General features: G+C 49.2%; 1 protein-coding gene across 3 annotated transcripts in view; it reads left to right on the top strand.

The window, feature by feature from the left end:
* SNPH (syntaphilin) overlaps positions 1–27,557 on the top strand; it is a 44,644-nt gene that overhangs the window by 10,916 nt on the left and 6,171 nt on the right. The window contains exons 3-5 of one of the 3 annotated variants that reach the window (XM_042229944.2): positions 22,321–22,417; positions 23,089–23,196; positions 25,401–25,550. In XM_042229944.2, coding sequence (XP_042085878.1) covers positions 22,368–22,417; positions 23,089–23,196; positions 25,401–25,550 — 308 coding nt within the window. In that variant the 5' untranslated portion in view covers positions 22,321–22,367. Of the gene's footprint in view, positions 1–21,770; positions 22,418–22,989; positions 23,197–25,400; positions 25,551–27,557 lie in introns of all 3 variants that reach the window. The other 2 variants (XM_060396982.1, XM_027977030.3) reach the window with 2 other exon arrangements.

The following is a 27,557-nucleotide window of genomic DNA, read 5'->3' as shown; positions in this document are numbered from 1 at the left end:
GTACGTCCGTGCATCTGTGTCCATGTCTGCGCATATGCCAGGCTTCCAAGAAAGACCCCTCCTGCTTGCTGCTGCCCTGCCTTCTTCTCTTTCCCTGGCCCCTTCCCCTCCTTCCAGCTCTTGATGTATACATCAAGCTGCACCTACTTAGAAGTGTAACTTTTGCCATGGTATGCGACCTATGAAACCATCACCACCATTGAGTTAATTAACACATCCATCAACACATCCTCTCATACTTCCCTCTCCATTCCCCTCCCCAGGCAACCACTGATCTGCTTTCTGTCACTATCACTTACTTTGCATTTTCTATAACTTTATATCAATGGAACCATATAGCATATCCTTTTTTTGGTTGGGGGAGAGGATCTGGCTTCTTTCAGCTGGCATGATTATTTAGAGATTCAAGTTGTTGTGTTTATCAATAGTGTATTCCTTCTTACTTCTGGGTAGTACTCCTCTGTGTGTAAGGGTAAACCATGATTTGCTTTTCCCTTTATTTGTTGACGGACATTTTGCTTTTTTTCTAGTTTCTTGCTATTACAAATAAAGCTGCTGTGAACATTTGTGTATAAGTCTTTGTGTGGATATACCTTCTTATTCTCTGGGGTAAACTAGGAGTGAAGTGGAATGGCTAGGTCCCTTAGTAAATACATATTTCAGTTAAAACTGTCCCAGTGTTTCCAAAGTGGTTGTGCCATTTTACATTCCCAGCAGCATGTATGAGAGTTCTGGTTTCTCCACATCCTCAAAGCACTGAGTATGATCAGTCTTTTTATCATTAATCATCCAATAAGTGTATAGCGCTCTCTCCTTATGGGTTTAATTTGCATTCTCCTAATGACTAATGATATTGATCATCTTTTTATGTTCTTATTTGCCATCCATATATCTTCTTTGGTGAATTATTTGTTCAAAAAATTTTCCAACTTTTAAATATTTAACCGTTTGGCTGTCTTACTATTATTGAGTTGTAAGAGTTCTGTATGCATTCTTGATACAAGTTCCTCGTCAAATATATATTTTGCAACTATTTTCTCCCAACCTCTGTCTTGCCCCAGAGGGCCCTGTGGGAGTTTCAGACTCAATGCGTGTGTGTACGTGTGTGTGTAAGAGAGAGAAACTAGCTTCCTGGGAGACTCTAGCCTCTGAATTCAATCCTTCTCTAGTAGCATGTGGAATCACAGGACAGACCTAGAAGTACTTCAGGTTCACATACCTCAACAACTTTGTTTTGCAAACATGGGGCCTGAGTCCCTGAGACCATGGGGTGTGGTGTCAGAGCCCACACAGTCCTCTGATCTCTAGAAGAAGAGGGCCCAGGCTGGAGGTCTTGATGTCTTTGATTCCTGTGACCCCAGAGAGGCAGGTCTCCTCTCTGCGCCTCCCTCCCTTTGTCTGCTCTATGGGCACAACTGTGCCTTCCTGTGGGTGAGAGGCTGGTGCAGAGCTCTCTCCCTGACCATCCCAACTCCAAGGACAAGGAGTGTGTCAGCACCACCTGTTGCCACAAAAGGCTTTCGGGAGTCAGAGGAGGAGGCGCCATGAATTCATTAAGGAAGGCCGGGTTTGAGATGCACGGACTAGAACAGTGCAGGGCAAATTTCTCTGCTTTGCTCTGGGCATGTGGAGCCTGGATCAGGACGTCATTATCTCTTCTGCCAGTGCCCTTTTGCAGCTCTCCAGCAGATACATGCTGCGTGTGTGTGTGTGTGTGCGTGCGTGTGTGTGTGTGTGTATGTGTAGGCTTAGAAACCCTCAAAAGATGGAAGATAGTGATCCATAGCTGATGTGTATAAACAGCCCGTGTCTTATTGGTATAACAAGTGCTCCAAAAGTCCGAGGTACAGTTCAGCCACCATGGCTGAGCTGTGAACTCTGTCTTCTGTGGAGCCACACACAGGCATCTATGCTTGAATTCAACTTGAAAGATAAACAGGTGGAAGAAGCTTGGAAGGGCGCTCTAGGTGGAGGGCACTGCACATATCAGAGCGTGGTGAATCCACAGGATAAATCAGTGAGAGTGAAGATGCTTGGGAAAGTGTGATGGGAGGCGAGGCTGACAAGGAAGGCAGAGGCCAGGTGGTCACACAGCTCCATGAGGTTGGGGTGTTTCCTCCATTTATAGATGGGGACACTGAGGTACCAGCTCAAGAGAGGGGCACCCTTGGGTCTGTGAGTCAGTGGCAGAGCTGAGTGTCCAGGTTCCCAGTGCCATGCTCTCTCTCCCATGCTGGGCTGTGTCCCAGGACAGATGGATGATGACACTCACTCAGGGCCCATTCCCAGGTGCCTGCATTGACTATGTGGGGTTCTTAGGCCCTGATCACCTGGTTGGCTGCCTCACTTCCTTCAGCTGGTGTCCGCTAGGCCTTGATTCTGAACGCAAGCCTGTTCCTGGCACCTGGGAGACTCTGAGCCACTGAAGACGTGATGCCCACTTCTCTTTTGGCCCTCACAGGCTTAACAACAGCTAGCCTGACTCTAGCCGGGATGTTACTGCTCACAGTGCACAGGCCAGAACTGCCACTGCCACTCTGGACACTTGTATGTTTTAAACTGGGTGTATAGCTCCCCGTGAACAAAAATAGAGTTCTGTTATTAAGGGAAGAGGGGAGAGGAACATTGGATGGACAGTGATGAGTGCCCATCATCCTCACCTATCGAGAGGCCTGGGCATCATCACGGTTTTTCCCTCTCTTTGGTTTGCCCATCTCATCCAAGCCCTGTCTTCCCCGTAAATTTCTCTCAAAGCCATCTTTGCTTCTCTCACTTCCTCTCCTTTTCTCCCATCTTCCGTCTCCCGGTGCCTCTCCTCATCTCTTCCAGCCCACTCTCAGCAGGGATGGTACAGGGCTGCCTTCCATGCTCTAAACCTGAGCTTGTCCTTTCTCTGCTCATAACTTTTTACTGTAGCCTCAAAAGGTGCTCCAACAGCACCCAGTCTCCCCTGTGCTCCCTCTGGGCCCTACACTGTCTGACTGGTATGCCCAGCCCCTTGTCTCTGCTGTCCTCCCGCAGGCCTCTGGAGTATTGACTCCTGCCTCCTGTGCTCAACCTGGAATGATCCCTACAGACAGCTCTGCATCCATCTGCAGAAACCTGCTCCTGAGTTCTGCAGAGACTTTCCATCCTCTGCCCAGCCCCTCCCTGGCACACACTCTGATTACTGGGACCACCAGGGTGAACCCAGTGTACATAGACACTCGGTAAACATTGGCCAACATGGCCTTGCCAGAGCCGCCACACGGATAAGAAGGGCTGTGAGTAAGAGAGGGAGAAAGCTTGAGGGAGCATGGAGGTAAGCCACTTTTGAGCTCAGGCTCTCCAGGAGGCCTCAGTTTCCCTCTTTGCCACGTGGGTGTGAGAACACTTATCACCAGAGATGCAGAAAGACTGTCTTGGATAATTCTTGTGTTTGAACTGGAACTCCTTGCCTTTTAGGAGGCAAAACTAAGTGACTGTGGTTTTATCGAGGGGAAATACAGCTGCTGTGCATATGTTATGGGGGGAGAATCAACTGGCAACTCAACCCTTTAGCAAAGCAGTTGGCAGCGTATTCATACTCTTTAACCCTACAAATCTCCTGGGGATTCATCCTGAGGATATAATTCTAAATAGAGAAAAACATTTATGCATGAAGATGCCTACTGTGGCATCCTTTTTGAGAGTGAAAAAGTCTAAATGTTCAACAAAAGGGGATGTTAAGGATAACCATGATGGAGCCATGAAATGACTATTATACAGCCCATAAAATACTTTTTATAAAGAAAATGCCATATCATGGGCAATTCATAAACTGTGTTAAATTTTTGAAAGATACAAAGTTGCCTCTCTATCATGGCTGGGGCTGCTGCTGCTGCTGCTAAGTTGCTTCAGTCGTGTCTGACTCTGCGCAACCCCATAGACGGCAGCCTACCAGGCTCCCCCGTCCCTGGGATTCTCCAGGCAAGAACACTGGAGTGGGTTGCCATTTCCTTCTCCAATGCATGAAAGTGAAAAGTGAAAGTGAAGTCGCTCAGTTGTGTCCAACTTTTCATGACCCCATGGACTGCAGCCTACCAGGCTCCTCTGCCCATGGGATTTTCCAGGCAAGAGCACTAGAGTGGGGTGCCATTGCCTTCTCCGCTACCATGGCTATAACTGTGTAAAAATAACAACCCCCGCACCAACCAATACAGTTTTTCTTTTATGCTTAGAAAAAACTAGAAGGAGCAACAATAAAATTAATCAGTGGTTTATCTTTGAGAAGCAAAACTGGAGGGTTTTCTTTTTTTTTCAAGGTGCATGCTACTTTTATAGTTGGAATGTGTTAGTTCCTCAGTCATCTCCAGCTCTTTGCAACCTCATGAACTGTAGCCGACCAGGCTCCTCTGTCCATGGAATTCTCCAGGCAAGAATACTGGAGTGGATTGCCCTGCCCTTCTCCAGGGAATCTTCCTGACCCAGGGATCAAACCAGGGTGTCTCGCATTGCAGGCAGATTCTTTACCATCTTAGCCACCAGCAAAGCCCTATAGCTGTAGTAACAATATTCATAAATAGAGCTATATTTAACATTTAAAAATTATCCAGTTGTAGCTAATTTGTGACCTTCTTGGGATGAGTTATGTCTCTGGGCCTTGGTTTATAAAATAAGGAAATGGAATTATTGCTCATTGGGTAGTGTGTGCCAGGACTCTTCACAAGCATTATCTGATTAAAATTCCCAATGGAAGCTCCATGTTGCAGATGAGGAAGCTAAAGCCCATGATCAGTCCTCTGCTGAGAATTAAGTTTTCCAGATGGATTCTGCCCTAGGAAAAGCCCCTGCTCTGCACGCCTCCTCAAGGGCCCCTGTGATTATGAAGATGTTTGTGTGCTCCAGAGAAAAGTCAGGAAGAGGGACACCTGAGAGACTTGTGTCAACACAGCCAAGAAGAGTTTAGCTTATGTAGTCAGGAGGCGGTGTTTGCCAGCAGGTGGGGAGGAGAGAACTTTGTGCTAACTGCAGCCAGAGCTGTTGGTCTCTGCTTTACCTTTCTGCCCCAGCAGACTTCTCCTAAGCAGAATTTGCCCTTCAGCCCAAGTCCCTCATTCCGTGTTCCCAACTTCCCTGTATGTCCAGTGCCCTGGGTTCAGAACTGCAAGGGTTCGAGTCTCAACTCCATCTGTTCATCCTGGGGCTTTGGGCAAGGGCCACCCCTTCCCCCAACCTCGCATCCTCTACCTATAAAATGGGATCAGACTAGACTAGAGATTCCAAACTCCAGACAGCTAACCAAAAAAAAAAAAAAAAAAAAACAACCCAGGTAAAGAGCAAGAGTGCAGATGAGAATTGACCAAATGGAGCCACTTTTCAGCCTCAGTCCATCACTGCCCTGCAGGAATGCAGGCACAGAGCCACAGGATCTTTGGGGTTAAGACAGGCTAGAAATCTCCAGGTTTTTTAAGTATGAAATCTTTCAAGTTATAAATGTTGACTGAAAATAAAATACACACACATGCAGGCCAAAGCAAACTGGTCTATTTGCATGATATAGCCGGTGGGCTGCCAGTTTGGGACCTCTGGACTTTCCTGCCTCTGACCACCCTCTGGCTTTGACCCTGTCAGCTTAGAAAGTGTTCACAACCTAGAAGTTGAGAGTTATATTTCATCTGGTGGGGATTTTTAGGACTTCAAGCCCAAGAGACAGCATCTCTAGTTACCCCGAGACAACGGTTCTGAGGAGGCAAGGGAAGGAGCCAGATTACACAGAAGTTTTGCAACAAAGGACAGGCAGTCTGAACATCAAAAGATTGTTGTTAATTAAAAAAGCTGAATTTCCCAGGTTAAGGAATTTAGTGCTTTTCTATTTTGGGGAAGATGCAAGAGTCTGGGCTCACTGAAATCGTTCATATATATATATATTTTTTTTCTATATATTTGGCTGTGCTGAAGTCATCATTCTTTTGATTTGCACTTCAGCTATCTGGGGCCAATATTCTGCTTTCACACCTTGAGTTCCTCAGGGCTCATGGTAGAGAGTGGCTGCAGTCTGATGGCTGCTAGGTGGCAGGTATCCTCCACCTTCCTGAGTTTCCTTAGGGCTCAGTGGCTTGGAAGGCTACCTACCATCACTGATGACTATGACACCCTTGTTTACTGATATAACATGAAATATTCCATTTCTCAAGCCTCTGGTTCCTGGACTCCTAGCCTCAGGTGTTCCTAGAAGTAACACTGGGCAGAGTGAAGCCCAGGTCTGTGAGAGCAAGGAGGCCAGTGTGCTAAGGAGGAGGCCCTAAGTTTGATTCCTGGGCCCCCACACATGCCCTGTATAGATTGTTATTGTTGCCATTCAGTCACTAAGTCATGTCCAACTCTTTGGGACTCCATGGACTGTAGCATGCCAGGCTCCCCTGTCCTTCACCATCTCCTGGAGTTTGCTTAAATTCATGTCCACTGAGTTGGTGATGCTATCTAACCATCTCATCCTCTGCCACCCTTTTGTCCTTTTGCCTTCAACCTTTCCCAGCATCGGGGTGTTTTCCAATGAGTCAGCTCTTCACATTAGGTGGCCAAAAAGTATCAGAGCTTCAGCTTCAGCATCAGTTCTTCCAATGAATATTCAGGTTTGGTTTCCTTTAGGATTGACTGGTTTGATCTCCTTGCTGGCCAAGTGACTCTCAAGAGTCTTCTCCAGCATCACAGTTTGAAAGCGTCAATTCTTCAGCGCTCAGCCTTCTTTATGGACCAGCCATCACATCTGTACATGACTACTGGGGAAAGATAACAAGGGCCTTAAAAGGCCCTGTCCTGTTGCTTGCTCCAAACCCTCTCCTCTCTGTGGCTTGTGGTGTGCTCGGCCTTGTGCTTGGCACCTTAACGTGCACAGGCCCACTTCACCATGTGAGTGATTAACCTCATGTGCACATAAGGAAACTGGCCCTGATTGTGACTGGCCTGCAGGCACACAGCTCCCCTCTGAGCTGGGATTTGAATCCATGGGCATCTGGCTCTACCCTCTGAGCTCCTGCCTTTATTCCTCAGCCCCTCGGAACGCTTGGCTTGTGCTGGTGCTGATGGCAGTGTTGAGTACATGGACTGCACACACATAAATGAGCATAGTTATATGTGTGTACTAGTGTGCACATGAATACAACTCGACCTGTTTTGTGCAAATCTGTGTCCTTGGCACCTATGCTTAGAACAGTCAATTCTTATTTGCAATAGTCATGTTCTATCACTATAAACCAGCTGGGAACCCTGAATTAGTGCGAAACCACTGTTCCTGAAGGAAAACAGAGTTAGGTTGCTGGAGGTCTCTTGTTACGTTTTTATCAACTGATCAATAAAACCTTGTTTTATTTATTTGTGTTTCTGTTTTAAAACAGTGCCTTTAATATACATTGTTGATATATTCACATTGAATTTGTGCCAGCAACCCTGTAACTCAAACCTCAGTGAAGCTTATCTGACACTTATCTTCTCTGTAAGGCCCCTGACAGCCTTCCTGAGCTTAGGAACAGTGGACAGCACTTCAGCTCTGTACTTTCAGGCCATTTTAAATAGCAAAGTCACCCTGCAAAAAAAAAAGCACAAAACTGTTAAAACATGGCTCTAAATAGCCACAAAAAGACATTTGTTTTTAAGAAATGAAGCAAGCCAAGTGAAGTATGTATATTTTATAACTGGGTACTTCTGGTGACTCCAGTTTGAAACACTAATTTTTTATCAGATTTTATTTTGAAAGAAAGAAAGAAAAGAAATAAGAAGGTTGCCTTGTTCCACCTGAGCTGGGAATGCAGGCATCAGGCAACTGACAGGGCTTGTAAATAAATGCTTAGCAAGTAAGTGAATTCACAACTATGGACTCCCCAAACAATGAGGATCCACTGTAATGTATCTCTTTCACTTTTCTCTGAGGGATGCTATTAGGATTTGGGATTGTTGACACAGCGAATTGGATTTTCTGAGTGGGGAGATGTATTAGGTTGGCCGAAAAGGTCGTTTGAGTTTTTACAGCAGATGTTCTGGAAAGACCTGAATGAACTTTTTGGCCAGCCCAATAATTTGGAGGGGCAGCTGGAACGGTTTGAGTTCTACTGTCAGCATTACCACCTACTTGCCATCTGCCCTCATGCAAGTTCGCTGATTTCTGGAGCCTGAGCTTCCTCGGTGGTACAAGAGAGAATACCCTGTAGTATAAGGAAGAATGGACAGGATAAATGTGGCGCATGCAGGACAGTGCCGCCTAAGAGACTGGTTAAACAGCAGCTTTCCCACTGTGCTGCTTTCATGCCTTCCTGTAAGGTATAGGTTTTAAGAGTTTGCACTCAAGGCGCTGCTAGATGCTACAGATATGAAGATAGATAAAACCCTGGCTTACAAAGCAATTGTTCTTCAATTAAAAAATAAATAAAATTTTTTAAAAACACCCAGGCTTAAAAATCTAGCAGGAGAGATAAGCCCACCTAAATAGGACACCATGTGTGAAAAGGACTAAAGAAACAGACTAAGTACGGCTCAACTTTTTTTGCCCCATTTTGACTTGCTCAGAAGCCTGCTTTTACCTGGGTAGTGCCATCAATCCAAGTGAATGCAGAACCACTAATTCATTCAGAAAATATTTGAGGGCATGCAGGGTGCCAGGCGCTAATTTAGGTGCTGGGAACTATATTAAGAACAAAGTGGGCAAATAGTCTTACCTTCCTGGAGCTTGTGTTCTAGAGACAATAAACGAAATATGTAAATATTTGAGCCGTGGCTGAGGACTACAGAGGAAAGAAAGCAAGGGGAGAAACAGAGGGCCCCCTGAAACGCAAACCGTGATGATATTTCAGAGGAAGTTTTTAAGGCGGGGTAAAAATGTAACACACATGAATAACATTAAGAATAAGACTTCTTAAGATTTATTCATTGTATTTTTGGCTGTGGTGGATCTTTGTTGCTGCCCCTGGGCTTTCTCTAGTTGCCAAGAGTGGGGGCTACTCTTTGTCATGGTGCATGGACTTCCCACTGCAGTGGTTTCTCTTGTTCAGGGCACAGGCTTTAGTGTTGCTCATGGGCTCAGTAGTTGCAACTCGTGGGGTCCAGAGCACCAGCTCAGTAGTTGCAGCACACAGGCTTAGTTGCTCCCCGGCCTGTGGGATCTTCCTGGATCAGGGGTTGAACATGTGTCCTCTGCATTGCAAAGCAGATTTTTAACCACTGGACCACCAGGGAAGCCCAAGAATAAGACTGTTTAGAGAATAAATAAATATTGCATATGAAGTGCTTTCTTCGCTAGGCATTTCACATATATAATAGCTAATTACACACATATAATTGCTAATCGTGACTGTACTCGTGCACAACTGTAATTAGCTCCATTATACAGATAAGGAGACTGAGGTTTAGAGAAATAAAGTGGGATTCTCACTGTCATGAAGATAGTGGATGGTTCAGTTTGGAATTCAGATCCAGACTTATTATCTGAGCCCAAAGTCATGTCTTTCTGTTTAATTAGTCTCTTAGCAAAGGGGAAAAGCTCATTCTGAGACAAAGGGATTTTAATATAGATGTAGATGTTTGCAGAATCTCCCCTTAAAAACATTTGTAAATGCTCGCTTTAGCTAAATTAAGGGGTAGAGCAGCTTCTCTGGGGCTTCCCTGGTGGCTCAGACAGTAGAGAATCTGCCTGCAATGCCAGAGACCTAGAACTGTGTTCCAATTTGAGTCAAAAGATATTGGCTGCCTGGAAGCCAATACTCATTGAAGAATCCCAAGGGTTCATCAATTTGGAAAAAAGAATTCTAGGTGGCTCAGATGGTAAAGAGTCCGCCTGACAATACAGTAGACGTAAGAGATGTGCCTTCCATCCCTGGGTCGGGAAGATCCCCTGGAGAAGGAAATGGCAACCTACTCCAGTATTCTTGCCTGGAGAATTCCAAGGACAGAAGAGCCTGGCGAGCTACAGTCCCTAGGATCGCAAAAGAGTCGGACACTACTGAGCAACTAACACACACACACACACACACACACACACACACACACACAGCTTCTCCAGAGTAGGAAGTTTTTAAGGAACAGGGGTTTACAATTACCCACCCTCTTTCAGAAAGTGTGAGCTATGTTGGGCTCTGTCAAAAGCCTTGGATCTTGGTGAAGGTAAGAGAATTCAGCTTGAGAATGGACGTGCCATTGGAAATCAGCTGGGTAGGAGTCAGCTGCCGAGGATGGCAGGGAAGCTGGCAGCTGGAGAAAGAAAGAGGGCCTGGGAGGAGAGGGGAAGGATGCTGATGTAGGATTGGCATGGCCCCCGGGCCAAGAAATGGTTGGGTGAACCGGGCCTGTGTCTCCAAGCCCCCAGGAGCCTCCGGAAGATAGATGAGACTTGGCTTCCAACAGAAGCAACATGCCCAGAGTGGTTGGTGCAATTGGAATCAGCTGGCCCACCTTCAGTCTCCTGTCCCCTGGCCCTGCACCTCACATCCTGGCCTCTGGCAAGTCGTTGGTTTTATGTTTTAGAAAATATGGCCGTTGGACAGGTTGTCATGAAATGCCAGGAGAGAGGGTGGGAGAAAAAACGCAAGACACAGTGTGAGCTTCTGTTGTTCCCTGGTTTGGCTACACGGAAAGACAGAAGCTCTCTCATCTCAGGTTGGGTGGGGCTATCTCCATGGAAAGGGGCTGTGGTCCTGGGCAGATCAGATCATATCTGTACATCCTTTTAGCCTTTAGTCTTTGTGTTCCATGGGTCTTTCAATCTCATGTCAGCAGAGCGTAGAACACACAGGGCAACTTGGGTGAGCTCTGAGAGAGCTGTCTTTCCTTTACCTTGGGACCTTCGTTCACCTAGGTTCACAATGGGGAGTCCTCTATCCCTACAGCAAATCCCATGCAATGTTTCTTTTAGCAATCATTTTAGGGAGCTCTTTATTTATGCTGAAGAATTAGTTTGCTTCCCACTCTCCCCTAACTATAAGAACAAGAAAACTGGGCATAATTTCTCTTTTTGCTTTGGTGGACAGAAAGCTCAGAGTGGACCCTGAACCTCATTATTGCCGACACGTTTGTATGTGTGGTCAGGCTGGGGTATTCCCTTCTTCCACAGGCCTCAGTTTCAGTGTATATTTTACTGTGTCATTTGTGAGCTGCCTTAAAGTTGGTGAGATTTCTGTCTTACCCTCGGCTTTCCTTCCATGACTTCTTTACTCAAAAAGCTAGCTTTTGTTCTTATTTTATCAAACTTCTCAGTTCAGCCACTCAGTCATGTCCAACTCTTTGCAACCCCATGGACTGCAGCATGCCAGGCCTCCCTGTCCATCACCAACTCCTGGAGCTTGCTCAAACTCATGTCCATTGAGTCGGTGATGCCCTCCAACCATCTCCTCTGTCGTCCCCTTCTCTTCCTGCCTTCAATTTTTCCAAGCATCAGGGTCTTTTCCAATGAGTCACTTCTTTGCATCAGGTGGCCAAAGTATTGGAGTTTCAGCTTCAGCATCAGTCCTTCCAATGAATATTCAGGACTGATTTTCTTTAGGATTAACTAGTTTGATCTCCTTGCAGTCCAAGAGTCTCTCAAAAATCTTCTCGAACACCACAGTTCAAAAGCATCAGTTCTTCGGTGCTCAGCTTTCTTTATACTCTCATATCCATATATGACTACTGGAAAAACCATAACTTTGACTAGACGGACCTTTGTTGGCAAAGTAATATCTCTGCTTTTCAATATGCTGTCTAGGCTGGTCATAGCTTTTCTTCCAAGGAGCAAGTGTCCTTTAATTTCAGGGCTGCAATCACCATCCTCAGAATTGTGGAGCCCAAGAAAATAAAGTCTGTCACTGTTTCCATTGTTTCCCCATCTATTTGCCATGAAGTGATGGGACCAGATGCCATGATCTTAGTTTTCTGAATGTTGAGTTTTAAGCCAACTTTTTCACCCTCCTCTTTCATTTTCATCAAGAAGCTCTGTAGTTCTTCTTCGCTTTCTGCCATAAAGGTGGTGTCATCTGCATATCTGAGGTTATTGATATTTCTCCTGGCAATTTGATTCCAGCTTGTGTTTCATCTAGCCCAGCATTTCACATGATGTACTCTGCATATAAGTTAAATAAGCAGGGTGACAATATACAGACAATATACAGCCTTTCCCAATTTGGAACCAAACTGTTGTTCCATGTCCAGCTCTAACTGTTGCTTCTTGACCTGCATACAGATTTCTCAGGAGGAAAATAAGGTGCTCTGGTATTCCCATCTCTTGAAGAATGTTCCATAGTTTGTTGTGATCCACACAGTCAAAGGCTTTGGCATAGTCAATAAAGCAGAAATAGCTGTTTTTCTGGAACTTTCTTGCTTTTTCGATGATCCAGCAGATGTTGGCAATTTGATCTCTGATTCCTTGGCCTTTTCTAAATCCAGCTTGAACATCTGGAAGTTCACGGTTCATGTACTGTTGAAGGCTGGCTTGGAGAATTTTGAGCATTACTTTTGCTAGCGTGTGAGACGAGTTCAATTGTGCAATAGTTTGAGCATTATTTGGCACTGCCTTTCTTTGGGTTTGGAATGAAAACTGACCTTTTCCAGTCCTATGGCCACTGCTGAGTTTTCCAAATTTGCTGGCATATTGAGTGCAGCATTTTAACAACATCATCTTTTAGGATGCTTCTGCCTGGATTCAAATGTGGGTGTGGGATTCTGCTTGGATTCAAACTTCTGCCTGGATTTAAATGGGGGTGGGGGTGGAGGCCGCAGTGCAGAAGCTTTGTCACTGGAGCCAGGAGATGAACTCTCAGCCCAAACTCTATCCCCTATTTGCTGGGTAACTTTAAACAAATTGCATGCTCTTCCTGGGTTTCAGTGTCTCTCTGTAAAACGAGGGGTTGTGACAAAGTCTACTCAGGATTCTAGAATTCTGTGAGGATGTTAGCCCCTGGAGGTACTTGGGTTAAACTTAGGAGAGGCGTGGACACTGACTCAAGGATCCTGAGAACCAAGGCAGAGACCTGAAAAGAAAAAGAGAGAATCCATGGAGTCAGAGGTCCCATCCTGTGAGGCTTTAGAGCTGGAACCTCAGGCAGAGGAGGCAGGGGGAAAGGAGCCAGGAGATGGCTTGACAGCTCTATCAGCCAGGAAGCCCAGGGAAGCATATGCTGTGTCCAAGGTCACTGGAGGGCCTCCATCTGCCAGGAGCCACTTGCCAGGCATCTGCCCAGCTGGGGCTTGCACCAGGGCCCCTCTGTCCCTCAGGCCTCCCCATGGCTGTCTGCAGAGGGGCAGCCTTGGCACACTGGATGGTGGAGGGATAGAAACCAGTGTTGCCCCCTGCTGCCCCTCCCCATATAGGAGACCTGGCAGGCATTACCCTGGAGAGCCAGCCCAGGGCAGTTGGCCTGGCAGAGGGTGCCAGCAATTTCAAGAGTCACCCCCTGTGCCTGTGGGACTTGACATAAAGCAAAGAATAATACCTCTGAAAAAGGAGAGAAGATCTCTTCAAGGTAGTGATATTCATAGCAATGGCAAGAAATATTCTGTCTTCTGTTTGTCTAAGCACCTCCTCCATTGCTGCATTCGTTGCCTTGGTTGGATCCTAAAGAGACAGGCAAGGTCAGGAGGGTGGCTCCCACTGAACCCGTGTGGCAGCTGAGATTCAGACATGTCAAGGGCCCAAGGTCACAGTGACCCTGTGATATGGCTTAGGGAACTGAGGGTCTCAGTGCTGGGCTCACATAGCACTTGGTCTAGAGAGCAGGGTGCAGCCAATAGCTGTTTGAAGAGTTGAACACAACGGTCCTCTCAATGAGGGCTTCTTTGCCCACACGGCTAATTCTCGGAGGGACGTGGAAAGACTTATGCTGGTTAGGGAGAAGACATATGAAGAATTTCTTTTTGAATAATCATTCTTGCTCTGCTAACCTCCTGTTTCTGTGATGTCCCACTTTTTTGTCTCAGGAAGTGTATTATTTTATCATCTTTAAAATACAGTTGATTTATACTACTGCGTTAGTTTCAGGTATACAGCTTAATGATTCAGTATTTTTTCAAATTATATTCCATTCTAGGTTATTACAGGATAATGGGTATAATTCCCTGTGCTTGACAGCAGGGGTTCCCAGCCTCTAGGATCTAATGCCTCAGATCTAATCTGGGGCAGAGCTGATTTAATAATAAAAGAAACAAAGTACACAGTAAATGTAATGAGCTTGAATCGTCCTGAAAACCATCTCCCCACACTGGTCCATGGAAAAATTGTCTTCCATGAAACTGGTCTCTGGTGACGAAAAGGTTGGGGATCACTGCTTTTCAGTATATCCTTGTTACTTATTTATTTTATATACAGTAGTTTGTGTCTGTTAACCCCATCCTCCAATCTGTCACTTCCCTTTATCTCTGCCCTTCGGTAACTCCAAGTCTGTTTTCTATATCTGTGAGTATATTTCTGTTTTGTATATAGATTCATGTGTATTAGTATTTAGATTGCAGACATCAGTGATATCACATATTTGTCCTTCTATGTCTGACATTCACTAAGCATAATATTCTCTAGGTCCATCCACACTGTTGCAAATGGCAATATTCATTCTTTTTACAGCCGAGTAATATTCGTTTTATGTGTGTGCATATATATACACATATACCTTCTTAATCTAATTTTCTGCTGATGGGCACTTGTCTTGTTTTCATGTCTTGGCTATTGTAAATGGTGCTGCTATTGAACATTAGGGTGCATACGTTTTTTCAAGTTACTGGTTTTTCTGGATATATACCCAGGAATGGAATTGCTAGATCATATGGTAGTTCTATTTTCAGTTTTTTAAGGAACTTCCACACTGTTTTCCTCAGAGGCTGCCTCATTTTACACTGTCACCAAGAGTGTATGAGGCTTCCCTATTCTCCACCTGCAATGTCCTCTTTTTATGGAAGCATGAGGAGCACAGGATTTGGGGATGTAACCCCACATCTCCACCACAGTATTTTAGGATCTCTCAGGAAAGTAGAATTTTGCTTTTTCGTGCAGCATAACAATACATGTCCCAGATCTCTTGCACTATGAGACCTTCATGATGCAGTATAAATGCAGGCGCTTGAGACCTAGACGTCCAAGTGTGACCTTGAATGATCTCAAAAGCTCTACAGCTTCAGATTTCCCAGGTGTCCATGGATCAGTCTCCACCTGGCCTCCCTCCACAGGAAATTTGTGAGAATCAGATGGAGTTGGGGATATTCCAAACCTTCAAAAGGTCAGCCTCAGTCGCCTGTCTCCTCCAGGCTTTCAGGGGCACCAGGGCAGCGGCTGCCCTGGGCCCAGCAGCCTGAAGTCAGGTAGAACAGGAGGTCTGCTTCTGGTCCCTTCCCCTTCTTGGACCATGCCTGTCATTTTATACCAGTTCATTTGAAATAAATATTATATAGATTATATTTATTTTTTATTGATATATAGCTGCTGCTGCTGTGTCTCATCAGTCGTGTCCAACTCTGTGCGACCCCATATACGGCAGCCCAATAGTCTCCTCTGTCCCTGGGATTCTCCAGGCAAGAACACTGGAGTGGGTTGCCATTTCCTTCTCCAGTGCATGAAAGTGAAGTCACTCAGTCGTGTCTAATTCTTAGCGACCCTGTGGACTGTAGCCAACCAGGCTCCTCCGTCCATGGGATTCTCCAGGCAAGAGTACTGGAGTGGGGTGCCATTGCCTTCTCCGTGATATATAGCTTACATAACATAAAATCCACACTTTTAAATGTATGATACGGAGGATTTAGCATAGTCATGAAGTTGTATATCTGTCACCACTTTCTAATTCTAAAACATTTTCATCAATTCCATGCCAACTAGCAGTCATTCCCTATTCCTCCTTCCCCCCAGCCCTTGGCAACCACTAATCTGCTCTCTATCTCTATGATTTGCCTGTTCCGGACACTTCATACAAATGAAATCCAGTATGTGGCTTTTGGTGTCTGGCTTCTTTCATTTAGCATAACACTGTCAAGGTTCATCCATGTTGTTGCATATATTAATACTTCACTCCTTCTTCTGATTAAATGATATTCCACCATATGTATAAACCATACTTTTTGTCCATTGATTTGAGTCATTTCCTCTTTCTGGCTGTTGTGAACAGTGTTGCTATGGACACTCCTGTGTAAGTTTTTGTTTGAACATCTATCTTCTACTCTTTGGGGTAAATACCCACCAGTGGAATTGCTAGGTCATTTGGTAATTCAATGTTTTACTTCTTGAAGAACTGCCAGCCTGTTTTCCACAGCAGCTATACCATACTGTTTTACATTCCCACCAGCAACACCCAAGGGTTTCAATTTCTCTGCATCCTCACCCCCTGTTTATTATTATCTGTGTTTTTTATTAGAGCCATCCTAGTGGATATGAAGGAGTATCTCATCATGCAAAATATACATTGCATAGATGTTTAACCTGCAAAACCCAAAAATGTAGTCTTACTTTGGACCTTCCATAGGTAGAACAGATACAAGAGGGGCCTCTCCAGGTGAAATGGGGAAAGAGGCCTGAGCCCACAGCCCCTGGCAGTCCCAGGGGCCAGTTCTCTGGGTGCTTTGAAGACCACTGGGCTCCATGCCCTCCAAGCTCTGGGATCTCAGTGTAACCACCAGAGACTACCAGCATAGCAGATGCCTCCGCCCTCACTCCCATCCTGGTTGCCTTGAGAGCCTTCGCAGCGTGTGGCCAGATTGTGGGTCTGCCCTGCGCTGTGCTGGGGTAGCCACAGTGAGAAGGAGTCCAGTGGCTGCATCTGTGGCTCCAGCTCTGCGGGCAGCCTGTGTAGGAAACAAGGAGCAAGCAGGAGATGTACTGCCACCGCCTCCCTTTCTGTGTCCAGGAGGAAAGGTCCTGGCTTTTGCTGACAGTGTGGAAAAGCATAGTGGGTGATGAGATTTTGAAGCCAGGGGATGTTTACCAAACCCCTCAGCCATAAGCAGCTCTCAGAGCACTAACCTGGAGATCCAGAGAGGGTGGCTGGAACACTCCCAGGCCCGTCTTCCACCTGCTGCTTCTCTCTGCATTAGCGTTCTAGGAGCACCAGGCACTCTGCAGCTTGACAGGTGGAATGTTCTGCCTTCTGGTGTAGTCTTGGCAGAGAGAGGATTTTGCCCAAGTTCTGGTCTGTAGGTTGCATTGCTTTGCTTTCCACAGCTGTGAGAGGCTTGAGTCATCAGACACAGATTGTTCTGTTCCCTTGGATTTTTGGATAGCTTTCTTCTTTTATTGATGGCTAATTCTTTGGAGGGAGGTGAGGATAATTTATGGTACATACAGGGGCTTTCACTTAGCTAGCATATTAGATTAACCCAAGTGCCTGGTTTCTCCCCCGTGACTCACTGATTGAGTAAAATGCCATCATGTCTCGCTTTGAAGAATGCAGCTTCCTAATTTTACAGATGGAGAAACTGAAACCCAGGGGTTCTAGTCATTGAAAGGGAAGAAAGCGTCAATTAGGACTCCATCATTTCATTCACAGCCCTAGAATCAGAGAATGTTGGATCCAAAACTGTCTTGGAGACCATCTAATCCAACCACTTGGTCTATCATATGTGCCTGTTTAACCCATTGTGTTACTAACAGTTGTGTGTTGATTGTGTTTATTTTTATGAAGTTCCCCGGAGGGTGGTGTCCCCTGAGTTTCAACCTAAGCCATGGCATGCTAAGTGGTCAAGAGAGTAAGTGACCGGTGGAGTCCCAGGAGGAAAGGCCTGCAGGGCAGACCCTAACACAAAGTGCAGTGTATGCATGAGGACAAAGCAAATGGCTCGGCAAACAGCCTTTGCAAAGACATGGGAGCAACAAACAGGGCTTTCCTCGGGGGTCAGCAAGCAGCTGAGAGCTGGCTGGACAGGGTAGAGACGAGAGGGCCTTGAATGCCATGGTCAAGAGTTTTGCCCTAGGCTGTTCTCTCCTTCTGAGATGGCCTACACTCTGTCTATGGAGTGTGTTTCTCTCTAAATAAATCCAATTCTTACCTAAAAAGAAAAAAAAAATGAGTTATGCCCTAAGTTTTACTTAACTGGGGGCCTCTGATGAATTTCCAGGAGACCCCATGCCCTTTTCTCCATTGTTCCTGGGCTGCCCTGCTTGCATTCACGCTAAATTGTGTCTGACTCTTTGTGACCCTATGGACTATAACCCACCAGGATCCTCTGTCCATTGGATTCTCCAGGCAAGAATACCGGAGTGGGTTGCCTTGCCTTCCTCCAGGGGTCTTCCCAACTCAAAAACTGAACCCACATCTCTTGTCTCCTGCATTGATAGGCAGGTTCTTTACCACTAGCGCCACCTGGGAAGCCCATGCCTGAACCAGACCCTTCTAATTTTTTGATAACCTCCTAACCGGTCTCTCTGCCTCAATTCTTCTTCCTTTCCAGCTATGGTCCACAAAGGTCCCCTATGCAGGACTTTCTAAAATGCAGATCTGATCATGTCCATCCCCATTTTAAGGCCCTTCCATGGCTCCCTGTTGCCCATAGGACAAGATTCTGGTTTTCGTGGCACTGTGTGGTCTGGCCCCACCTCCTTCTGCAGCCTCACTCCCGCTGTGCCCCTCCCTGCCTCCACTAGGTCCCCTAGTTTCCCCAAGCAGCCACGCTATTCTGTTGAACTACTCACTGCCTTTGCCCAGGCTTCTCCAGCCCTCCCATGCACTTTCTCTGCCTGGTGAACCCCTGTTAACCCCTTAAGGCCCAGTGTAAATTTCCTTTGGAAGACTTTCCCTGACCTTCCTGAGGCCACTATTATGCCTTGAATGTTTCTCTTTCAAAGCTCACATTGCACTGCAGTTACCTACTACCCAAATCTTGGCATTTCCCATTTTTGTGTGTTCATTGTATGGCGGGCACTGGGCTAAGCCCCCATGCATGAATTATCCCATCTCATCCTCACAGTAACCATATGAGGAGCTTTCTGTTATACTTACAGATGATGAAGCTGAGGCTCAGAGAAGTGGCATGACTTGCCCAAGGCAGGCAGCTAGAGGATAACAGAGCTGGGATTTGAGCCCAGATCTCTTAGACTATTTCCGACTCTTTCCATCTCCCAAGCTCCCATTGTTGGGTGTGTGAGGGACTGATGAAAGGGGTTGCCAAGGTGTGGGCAGGATGGGAAAATGGGGCTGGGCTTACCTTGAGGTGGAGGTGATGGGCGACTGTCAGCCCAGTTCCCCACATTTAGGGGTTTCCTTTCCACCTTCCATTCCAGTGGCCACCTGGGGATAGGCCTGCAGGACTCCAGGCCAAGCAGTTGGCATGGCAACAAATGCCTTGGCAACTTACCTCCTCTCTGGGGCTCAGAGGGGAGGGAGGACCTGAGAGAGCACAGGGTGCTCCCAACACTTCTGGGCTAGATCCTGGGGAGGTGACTCCCTTTGGGCCTGGGTATCTTCTGCCCTCCCAGAGGGACTCCAGCCTGCAAGGTCTCATCCCAGCAGGGGAAATGCCACTTCCACCTCTGTCCCGGATGAATGGCTGTCTTTGGCCTCCCAGGAGACTGTCGGGCTCCATCCAGGTACAAATGCCTTCCCCTTCCCCCCTCCTTCCCCAGGCCAGAGAGGAAGGAAGAGGGAGCAAGAGAAGAGGGAGGTGTGGGATTGGTTGCCAAGCAAGGTAGGAATGGAGACAAAGCCCTCATTGTACAAGGCCACACGTAGCTCCAAGGCAAAGCAGGCCTGGTGCCTGCCTCCCAGGACTGGAGCCTAGAGCTCCACCCAGGCTTTGTGAGCTCCTTAGCAACGCTCACCAGAGTTAGCGTGGAAGAGTGAGGCCTGGCCTCAGCTCTGAGTCCTGCCTCTGCTGAAGGTCCTCCTGAAGGCACAGCATCCTCCCAAAAGCCAGAAGTGATGATGGGAGAATGGCTGGTGAAGCCAGGCTGACTGGGGCTAGAGGCCAGGGTCTATTGGACATGCAGCTGTGTGACCTTGGACCCAAATGTGATAATAGATCCTGCCTCGAATGATTTGTATTTGGAATAATGGGCCAAGGCACGTAATAGCACTCAGCATGGTCACCCGGTAGCAGACGGAAGAGCTCAGTCAATGACAGATGATCAAGGGGGAGATGAACTGGAGCATAGCACTGACGTACATACATTCCCATAAGACAGCTAGCTAGTGGGAAGCTGCTGTATAGCACAAGGAGCTCAGCTCTGTGCTCTGTGACAATCTAGAGGGGTAAAATGAGGGGTGGAGGGGGGGAGGGAAGCTCAAAAGGGAGGCGATATATGTGTGCATATAGCTGAGTCACTTTGCTATATGGCAAAAACCAACCCAATATTGTAAAGCCTTTATCCTCCAATTAAAAAAAAAAAAGACAGGATCCCTGAAGCCCTTGTCCACCCATGAGTAAGGACAATCAGCCCCTCCCCCATGCTCCTGGTTGAGGCCCTCCTGTGCCTAGGAGGTGCTAAGACATTGGTGGCCTTCCTGGCAAGTATGGAGGAGCACCCTTGTCCCCCCAGCCCCTGTCCCACGGTTCCTCCTCTGAGGGCCAGCCCTGCAGTTCCAGGAGGCCCTGCCTGGGTGGCTGAGGCATGGTGGGTGGGATGCATTGCCAAGCCAGGTCGAGCAGCTCAGATAACAGGTAGGGTGCCGGCGGCTCCTGTACCTGGCACCTGACACCTCTGGGCAGACAATGCTGGCTGTGTCCAGGCCTCCAGGGAACAGACCGTGTCTGTGTCCCAGCCAGGAAACAGGCCACCTCAGCAGCACCTTTGTCTGCTCAGGAGGCAGCCTCGCCACTGGCCAGGGCGGCCGGGATCCTCAGAGGCCCTGATGTGGGAAGGGGTGGTGCCCTGGGCAGGGCATCTGGGCTTCATGATCCAGCCTCTCAGCATCTGGTGTTGGCCTGGCTCAGGTGTTGGCCCTGCCACACTGGGGCAGGGACTCAGGCAGTCCCTTCCCTCTCAGATTCCTCATCTGCAAAGGGACTAATCACAGCACTTCCTCATAGGATTGTTGGGAGGAGTCGATGGGGTAATGTACGTAACGTGGTTAGCACGGGGACTTGGCGTGGAGCAGGGCTTGGCAACTGCTTCTCTCCCAGCATGGAGGAAGGTCCAGTGCACGGTGTCCTCGGCCGAGTCCTGTAATCCAGGCGACTGCCCTTAGTCCCTGCTCTGAGTGTGGAAGGAGGGGACTAGGGTCTCTGGAGCTGGCACAGAACTAGCATGTTGGCTGCAAAGAGTCCAGGCCCATTCCCTGCCCTGGCCTTCAGGAGCTCTGGGCTGAAGCCCAGCGCAGGCCTCCTCCCACAACAGCCAACACCAGCCCAGCATGGGGCCTCTCCCTCCCTTAAACCTCTGTAGAGCTGCCCTCGGAACCCAAGCCCCTACCCAGGAAAGGGCCCTAGGGATCCTCGGGCAGGAGCCCAGATCTGAATCTCCCTACCCACTTATCAAGAGGGCCGAGGATGGATCTCCACAGGCATGGTCCCTTCCTACTGGGTCCAGCCTACAGTGATGCTCTGAACAGGTGTCGGGCGGGGCGGGGGGTGGGTATCTTCTTCTCCCATCTGTCTCCTTCCTCATTTGCTTTGAGCCTGTGCCCTGAGTTCCTCGTGCATCCCAAAATGAGCATGCGCATTTGCATGGATGGGCACAGGCATACCTGTGTGTAGCATGTGGGCAGTGGAGGTGGGGCGGGCAAGGGCTGCATGTTCTGCATTGTGGACAGGCCCCCTGAGCATGTTCACTGAGTCCTGTGCGGCACGCCTTGGAATGGCAGGGATGCGGTACCTTTTCACGTTCATGTGTATCCATACGTCTTTCTACATGTATGCTGGTGTGTTGGTCTGTCTTGTCTCCCCTGTAGACGGGAAGCCCCAAGCCTCGCACCAACAGGCACCCTGGGAAGGACGTCAAGACTAGCCCAGCCTAATCTGGGTTTCCTGGTGATGCTCCAGGAGTCCTCCAGCCTGCAGTCCCCTCCAAGGAGGAGGGTGGATTGACCAGCACAGGGGTGGGGGTCTGAGAGTCAGGGGTCCAGGGACCCTGGCTCACAGCCAGACTCAGTGCTGGGTTGAGCCAACCAGGAGGCCCTACCCCAGTGTCAGTGTGACCTGGCAGGAGGCCTTCGCTCTTCTGGGGCACCATCCACTCAACTGAGGACACGGGGCTGGACTGATGATTTCTGGCCATCCTGAGGCTCTGACGATCGTGATTTTAAGTTGGGTGGTGGGAGCCTGCTAAATTCACTGGTGGAGGCAGTCGTGGGCAGAGCCTGGGCTGCCAGCCCCTCACCTGGTCCCGGGTGTCCTGCTGAAGGGTGAGAGAAGCCATGCCGGGCAGCGGCCCCAGCGAGAGGATGACGTGGCCGGGCCCGGCCCTCCCCACGGCCCCCCCAACCCGCCCTCTCTCCTCAGCCCCGGGGACACCGCCCATCCCGCCCCTCACCCGGACCCGCAGCCTCATGGCCATGTCCCTGCCAGGCAGTAGACGGGCCTCTGGTGGATCCCGCAGGTGAGTCTCCCCCTTGCCCAGATCCTTGGCCTCTGAAAGTTGGGGGAGGGGGTCTCTGCCTCCAGTCCACCACCTACTTGTCTTGAAGCAAGTCATTGCCCCCATTTTTCCCATCTTTAAAATGGGCTTGCTGACCCTTGCCTCAGGAACTATTTAAGGGCTCAGATGACACCATGGATAGAAAGGTTCTCTGAAGACTTAAACCACTGGATCCTTCCCATCATTAATATTGTTGTTCCATCCTCACAAAGACAGCATGTAGCCTTCCACCTGGGCTCACCCAGACTCCACATATGCCCCTCCTCCTGCCCCTACGCCTGCCTGCCCGTTGGTCTCCACCTCCATCTCAATTCACGCAGGGCCCTTTCCCTCTGGGCTTGGGGGACCCTGGACGTTGACGACCCTCGCTAGGGGTAGCTGGGCCCCACCCGTGGCCCACAGCCCTGCGCAGCCTCCGCCTCTGTCCTGGGGAGCCAGGAGGACCTGCATCCTGGTTTTCCATCTTCATTTGCACTGTCTGTTCTGTCCCCCCACCCTCCCCTCTGCTTCTCTCCCCGGTGGTGACCCCAAAGTGGGGGCCCTCTGGGCCGCAGCGGCCTGGCGGTGTTCGCCCAGTGTCCGCAGCTGCCCACCAGCCAGAACGAGCACCTGCCTCTTCTCCCTGCCTCCAGGCGCACCTCTCCACCCGTGAGTGTGCGGGATGCCTACGGCACCTCTTCTCTCAGTAGCAGCAGCAACTCAGGCTCCTGCAAGGGCAGTGACAGCAGCCCCACGCCCAGGTAACCAGCCCCTCCCTCCTGCCTCCCAGCCAGCGGGAACCTGAATGCCTTGGGGCCTGGGGGGTGTGGGTGTTCTAACCATACCCAACTCCAACACAGTCCCTGGCGTGTGACCTTGAGCAGGTCCTTTCTCTCTGAGCTTCAGTTTCCCATCTGTAAGACGGATATGATCATACTCCGCTGCACGTAACCAAAGACAGTGGCTGAGACAAACTAGGGGTGATGCTTTCAGAACAAGGGGCCAGAGGTGGGCGACCCCCTAAAGTGTCGAGGACCCCACCTCCACCATCCTTGGTGTACAGCTGGCTCTGACACCTTCAGGCATCAGGTCCACTCCCAGGGAAGAAGAAGGCAAAAGGTCAACCCTCCCTCCCCTCTATGCCAGGCTCATGTTTTCTGAGACAGGACACTTTCCCCAGTAAATTCTGTCTACACTGTGCTGGTGGGTGCCAGATGTGACTGACTGGCTTCAGGGAGAGTTAGTGGTTCTGAGTGCAGGGCCACCTACGCAAAATGGGAGTTCTGTTGGGGAGAAGGCAGGAATCTGTGAGTTGAGGAGGCTAGGCCATGGTCTGCTGGTGGGATTGGGGTGCTCCCCACCCCTGGATGAAAACCTTGGCCCTCCCGCCTCCTCTGGGTGGGAATTCCTCCTCCTTGGCACTGGTGGGACCTGGGTGTGCTCACCACACATGCACGTCTGCACCACCCCATGCAGGGGAGTGTGGCTGCTGGGAGTGGTGCATGTCCAGCCTGCCTCCACCTCAGGGTACAGCTATGAACAGTCGATGTTACAAACAGTCGATGCACATCTGGGCTCCCATGTGCCTCTAGAACGTGAGTGGGCATGTGCAGATGGGAAGGATCCACCTGCATTTGTGTGAATGTGTTCATGAGCTGGAATCCTAGAATAGTTGACCCTGGTCCAACAAGGGGGTTGGGGCACTGACCCCTTGTGCAGTTGAAAATCTACATATAACATTTGGCTGCCCCAAAACATCACTGCCTACTGTTGAGCAGAAGCCTTTATAACATAATCAGTTGATTGGCACATATTTGGTGTGTTATATGCACTATCAACAATATGCTTACAATACAGTAAACTAGAGAAAACAAAATTTAAGAAAATCATAAGCACAAGAAAATATGTTTACAGCACTGTATTTAAGATCATGTGAAAATGAAATTCATTTACTTAAGGTATAATGATGCATGTATTGATAATAATACACATTGATAACAAAGAAGCAGCAATAAGATTGCTTCACGGTAGCCTAGTCTATCTAACGAATGAATCGTTATAAAAATTTTATGGCATACAGTATTACAGTCATATTCATAATATGGTATGAGAAACGTTGTTACATTTTTCTAAAAACCACTTACAGTGATGACAGGCTGATATGCAGTTTCTCCAATTACAAGAGAAAGGCATACTTACTTGTAGGGTAATGGGATCCTCTGAAAGCACAGTTGTAGAACAGTAAGAAAACTTACACACTATTAATTTTATATTAACTATCACCCACCTTGTGCCAGGGAGACAGGCTACCACTTCGGTACCTGCCTTACACAGAATGAATGTTTAGGCGATGGTGATGATGACGACACAGAGCCAGCTCATATGGTTCTTGCGGTACAGTGATTAGATTTCCACACCGAGTCACTCACATATACAACAGATAAGTCCTTGCCCACCAGGCAGGGCCCGGGATAATTACATGGAGAGGGAGGCTTCTCCCTGCCTCAGCTTTGTTTTGTGGGATAGGAGACTGAACCATGGGCTGCAGCGCTGGGATGGGGTTGACAGAGATGGCATTGCCCTGGGTGGTACCAAGCTTGCCACATGCTCTGTGACGTATCTCCCCACCCCGAGCTAGAGAAGCCCTGACCTCCCCACCTCGAGGCTATGCTCTTCCCTCAGAAGAACCTTAATAAACCCACCTTCCAGAAGGGCCGGGTGTTCTCGTGCCCACAGGGGCACAGGGGAAGGCCTGGCCTGCAAGGCGCTGGAGGCAGGAATGGGGGGCCGGGCACCCGGCGGGAGCTGGGCACCAGGATGGGTGGGCGGGGCTCCAGGGTGAGTGGGCGGGGCTCCAGGGTGAGTGGGCGGGGCACAGGGATGGGTAGGCGGGGCTCCCTCGCTCCTGGCACAGCGCATGGCCAGGCCCCTTCCTCGCTCCCCGCTGACGAGCGCCCCCTGGCAGGCGCTCCATGAAGTACACGCTGTGCAGTGACAACCATGGAATCAAGCCCCCAACCCCGGAGCAGTACTTGACGCCCCTGCAGCAGAAGGAGGTGTGCATCCGGCACCTGAAGGCCCGGCTGAAGGACACGCAGGACCGGCTCCAGGACCGGTGAGTGGGAGGCCAGGGCCCGCGGCATCTCTGGGAGGAAGGAGTGGCTGGGGGCTCCTCTCTCCCGCAAAACCCCACCCGTCCCTTCCCTCCCTCAGCTACTCCTTGAAGGTTCAGGTGGCTGCTTAGAGCCAGACTGAAAGAAGTTTCCCTGGCCTCCTCGCCTCCCCTCTCACTCCAAGGCAGTGCTCTCTCGGTCGGAGCCTGGCAGCCCCTTTTGGCAACTTCTCGTGCCCTGGCTTCTTTCTACCTGGGGAGTAGGAGCCCAGGGCATTCTTCTCAGCTGACCTGCCCATCGCGGAGGGGGGCACGGGGGAGAGCAGGGTGGGAGGAGAAACAACCTGTTAACCCTCCTTGGCCTCCTCCCAGGGGGTCACCAGGGGCTCCTGACCCACTGTTCAGGCCCAGGTGCCTTCTTCCTCATCCATTGCGAGGAACCTTTCTCTGAGCGCCCACCCAGCCCAGGGGTCTCCTAGAGACCCTGTGAGCCTGTCTGAGCTCATTCTCCAGACCTGAGGGCCAGTCCTGACCCTCCCAGCCTTCACCTTTCCAGGCTGGCAGCTTCATCTTTATGATGGAAACCTCAGGGCTGCCCTCTGACCTTTGCATCACCTACCCATCTTCTCCAAACTGTATGGATTCAGATACACAGCTAACTGTGAGCTGGACAAGGTGCTGTGCAGGGCACTGGGGGATCAGGGCACCATGACGACTCCTTCCTTCATCTTTTCTTTTTTTAATATGACAATTTTATTGAGATATAATTCACATACTATACAATTCACTTATCTAAAGTAAACAATTCAGTGGTTTTTTAGTACGTTCACAGAATGGTGCAACCATCAAGAGTATCTAATTCTAGAATGTTTTCATCATTCCAGAAAGAAACCCTGTTCCCAGTAGCAATCATGCCCCCATTTCTCCCCCAAGAACCCCATCCTTGGCAGCTGCTAATCTTTCTCCCTCTGTGAATGTGTCTATTATACACACACACACACACACACACACACACACACACACACATATATATAAAATAAGTAAGACAGACCACATCTTTCTTGACCAGAGCTCTGCCAAGTAGCCCATTCAGTCTGTATTTGTTGTGGTTTGGAACTTGAGGAGGTCACAGGCGGCATTCTGTGGGCCTCCTTGTCTGCAAGAGCCAGGATTTCTATTTCCCATTTTCTTCTCAGTGATGCCCTGGGTCTGCTTGGCCCTTTGCTCTGATGTCCTCAGGGAGCAGACAGCTCATTTCCCTGCTGCCTTTCCAGGACTGCCCTGTGGCTCAGAGCAGGCCACCTGCCCTGTGTGGTTTGGGCAGGATGCCCTGCTTTGGATGTGCCTGCACCTCAGCTCCCCAGCCTCTCCACCCACGACTCATGCAGCAACTTGGCCATTCTCTGCTTACTGTATTGTCGCCCTCCACACATGCTGCGAACAGGGATGCTCTCATTCCCGCAGTAGCCTGCCTGCTCCTCAAAGATGGATTTACACGCTGTGCTTTCATACCCTGTATCCCCACTTCCAAGACGCCCTTTCCCCCCATCTCACTTCCTCGGCAAATTTATCCTTTAAGACCCAGTTCAAATATAACATCCCACAGCCCACCTGAGACCGAGACAGGGCTGGGAAGCCACAGCTCTGGTGTCCTGCCAGCTCCAAGGAGGAGTGGGCCCAGCCCAGCTGATCACGCCCAGTCCCTTCTTCCAAACTCACCCTTCCTCCCAGGGCTCAGCGTCAGTGAGCAGGATTACCCTAGGGTGAGCCCTCCACCCCGAGGCAGGAGGAGTGGACAGTCTTCTCCGCACCTGTGGGGGCTCTGAGCCCCTGCAGGTGCCCGCTGTCACCCCACCTCCATTGCCAAGCTGTGCGCTGCTGGGCAGCCCTTCCTTCCCTTCTGTCCCCTTCCAGCTGATGCCATTGCTGATCTTGTGGCCCCTGCAGCCCCCCAGGCCCAGGCCTTTCAGTGTTTTGTGGAGTGAGATTCCTAGGCCCATACCCTGAATT

This window comes from Ovis aries, chromosome 13 (genome assembly GCF_016772045.2).
Source record: "Ovis aries strain OAR_USU_Benz2616 breed Rambouillet chromosome 13, ARS-UI_Ramb_v3.0, whole genome shotgun sequence".
Classification (NCBI taxonomy): Eukaryota; Metazoa; Chordata; class Mammalia; order Artiodactyla; family Bovidae; genus Ovis; species Ovis aries.
The sequence above is the reverse complement of the archived record's forward strand: the minus strand, read 5'-3'. Positions and strand labels throughout refer to the sequence as shown.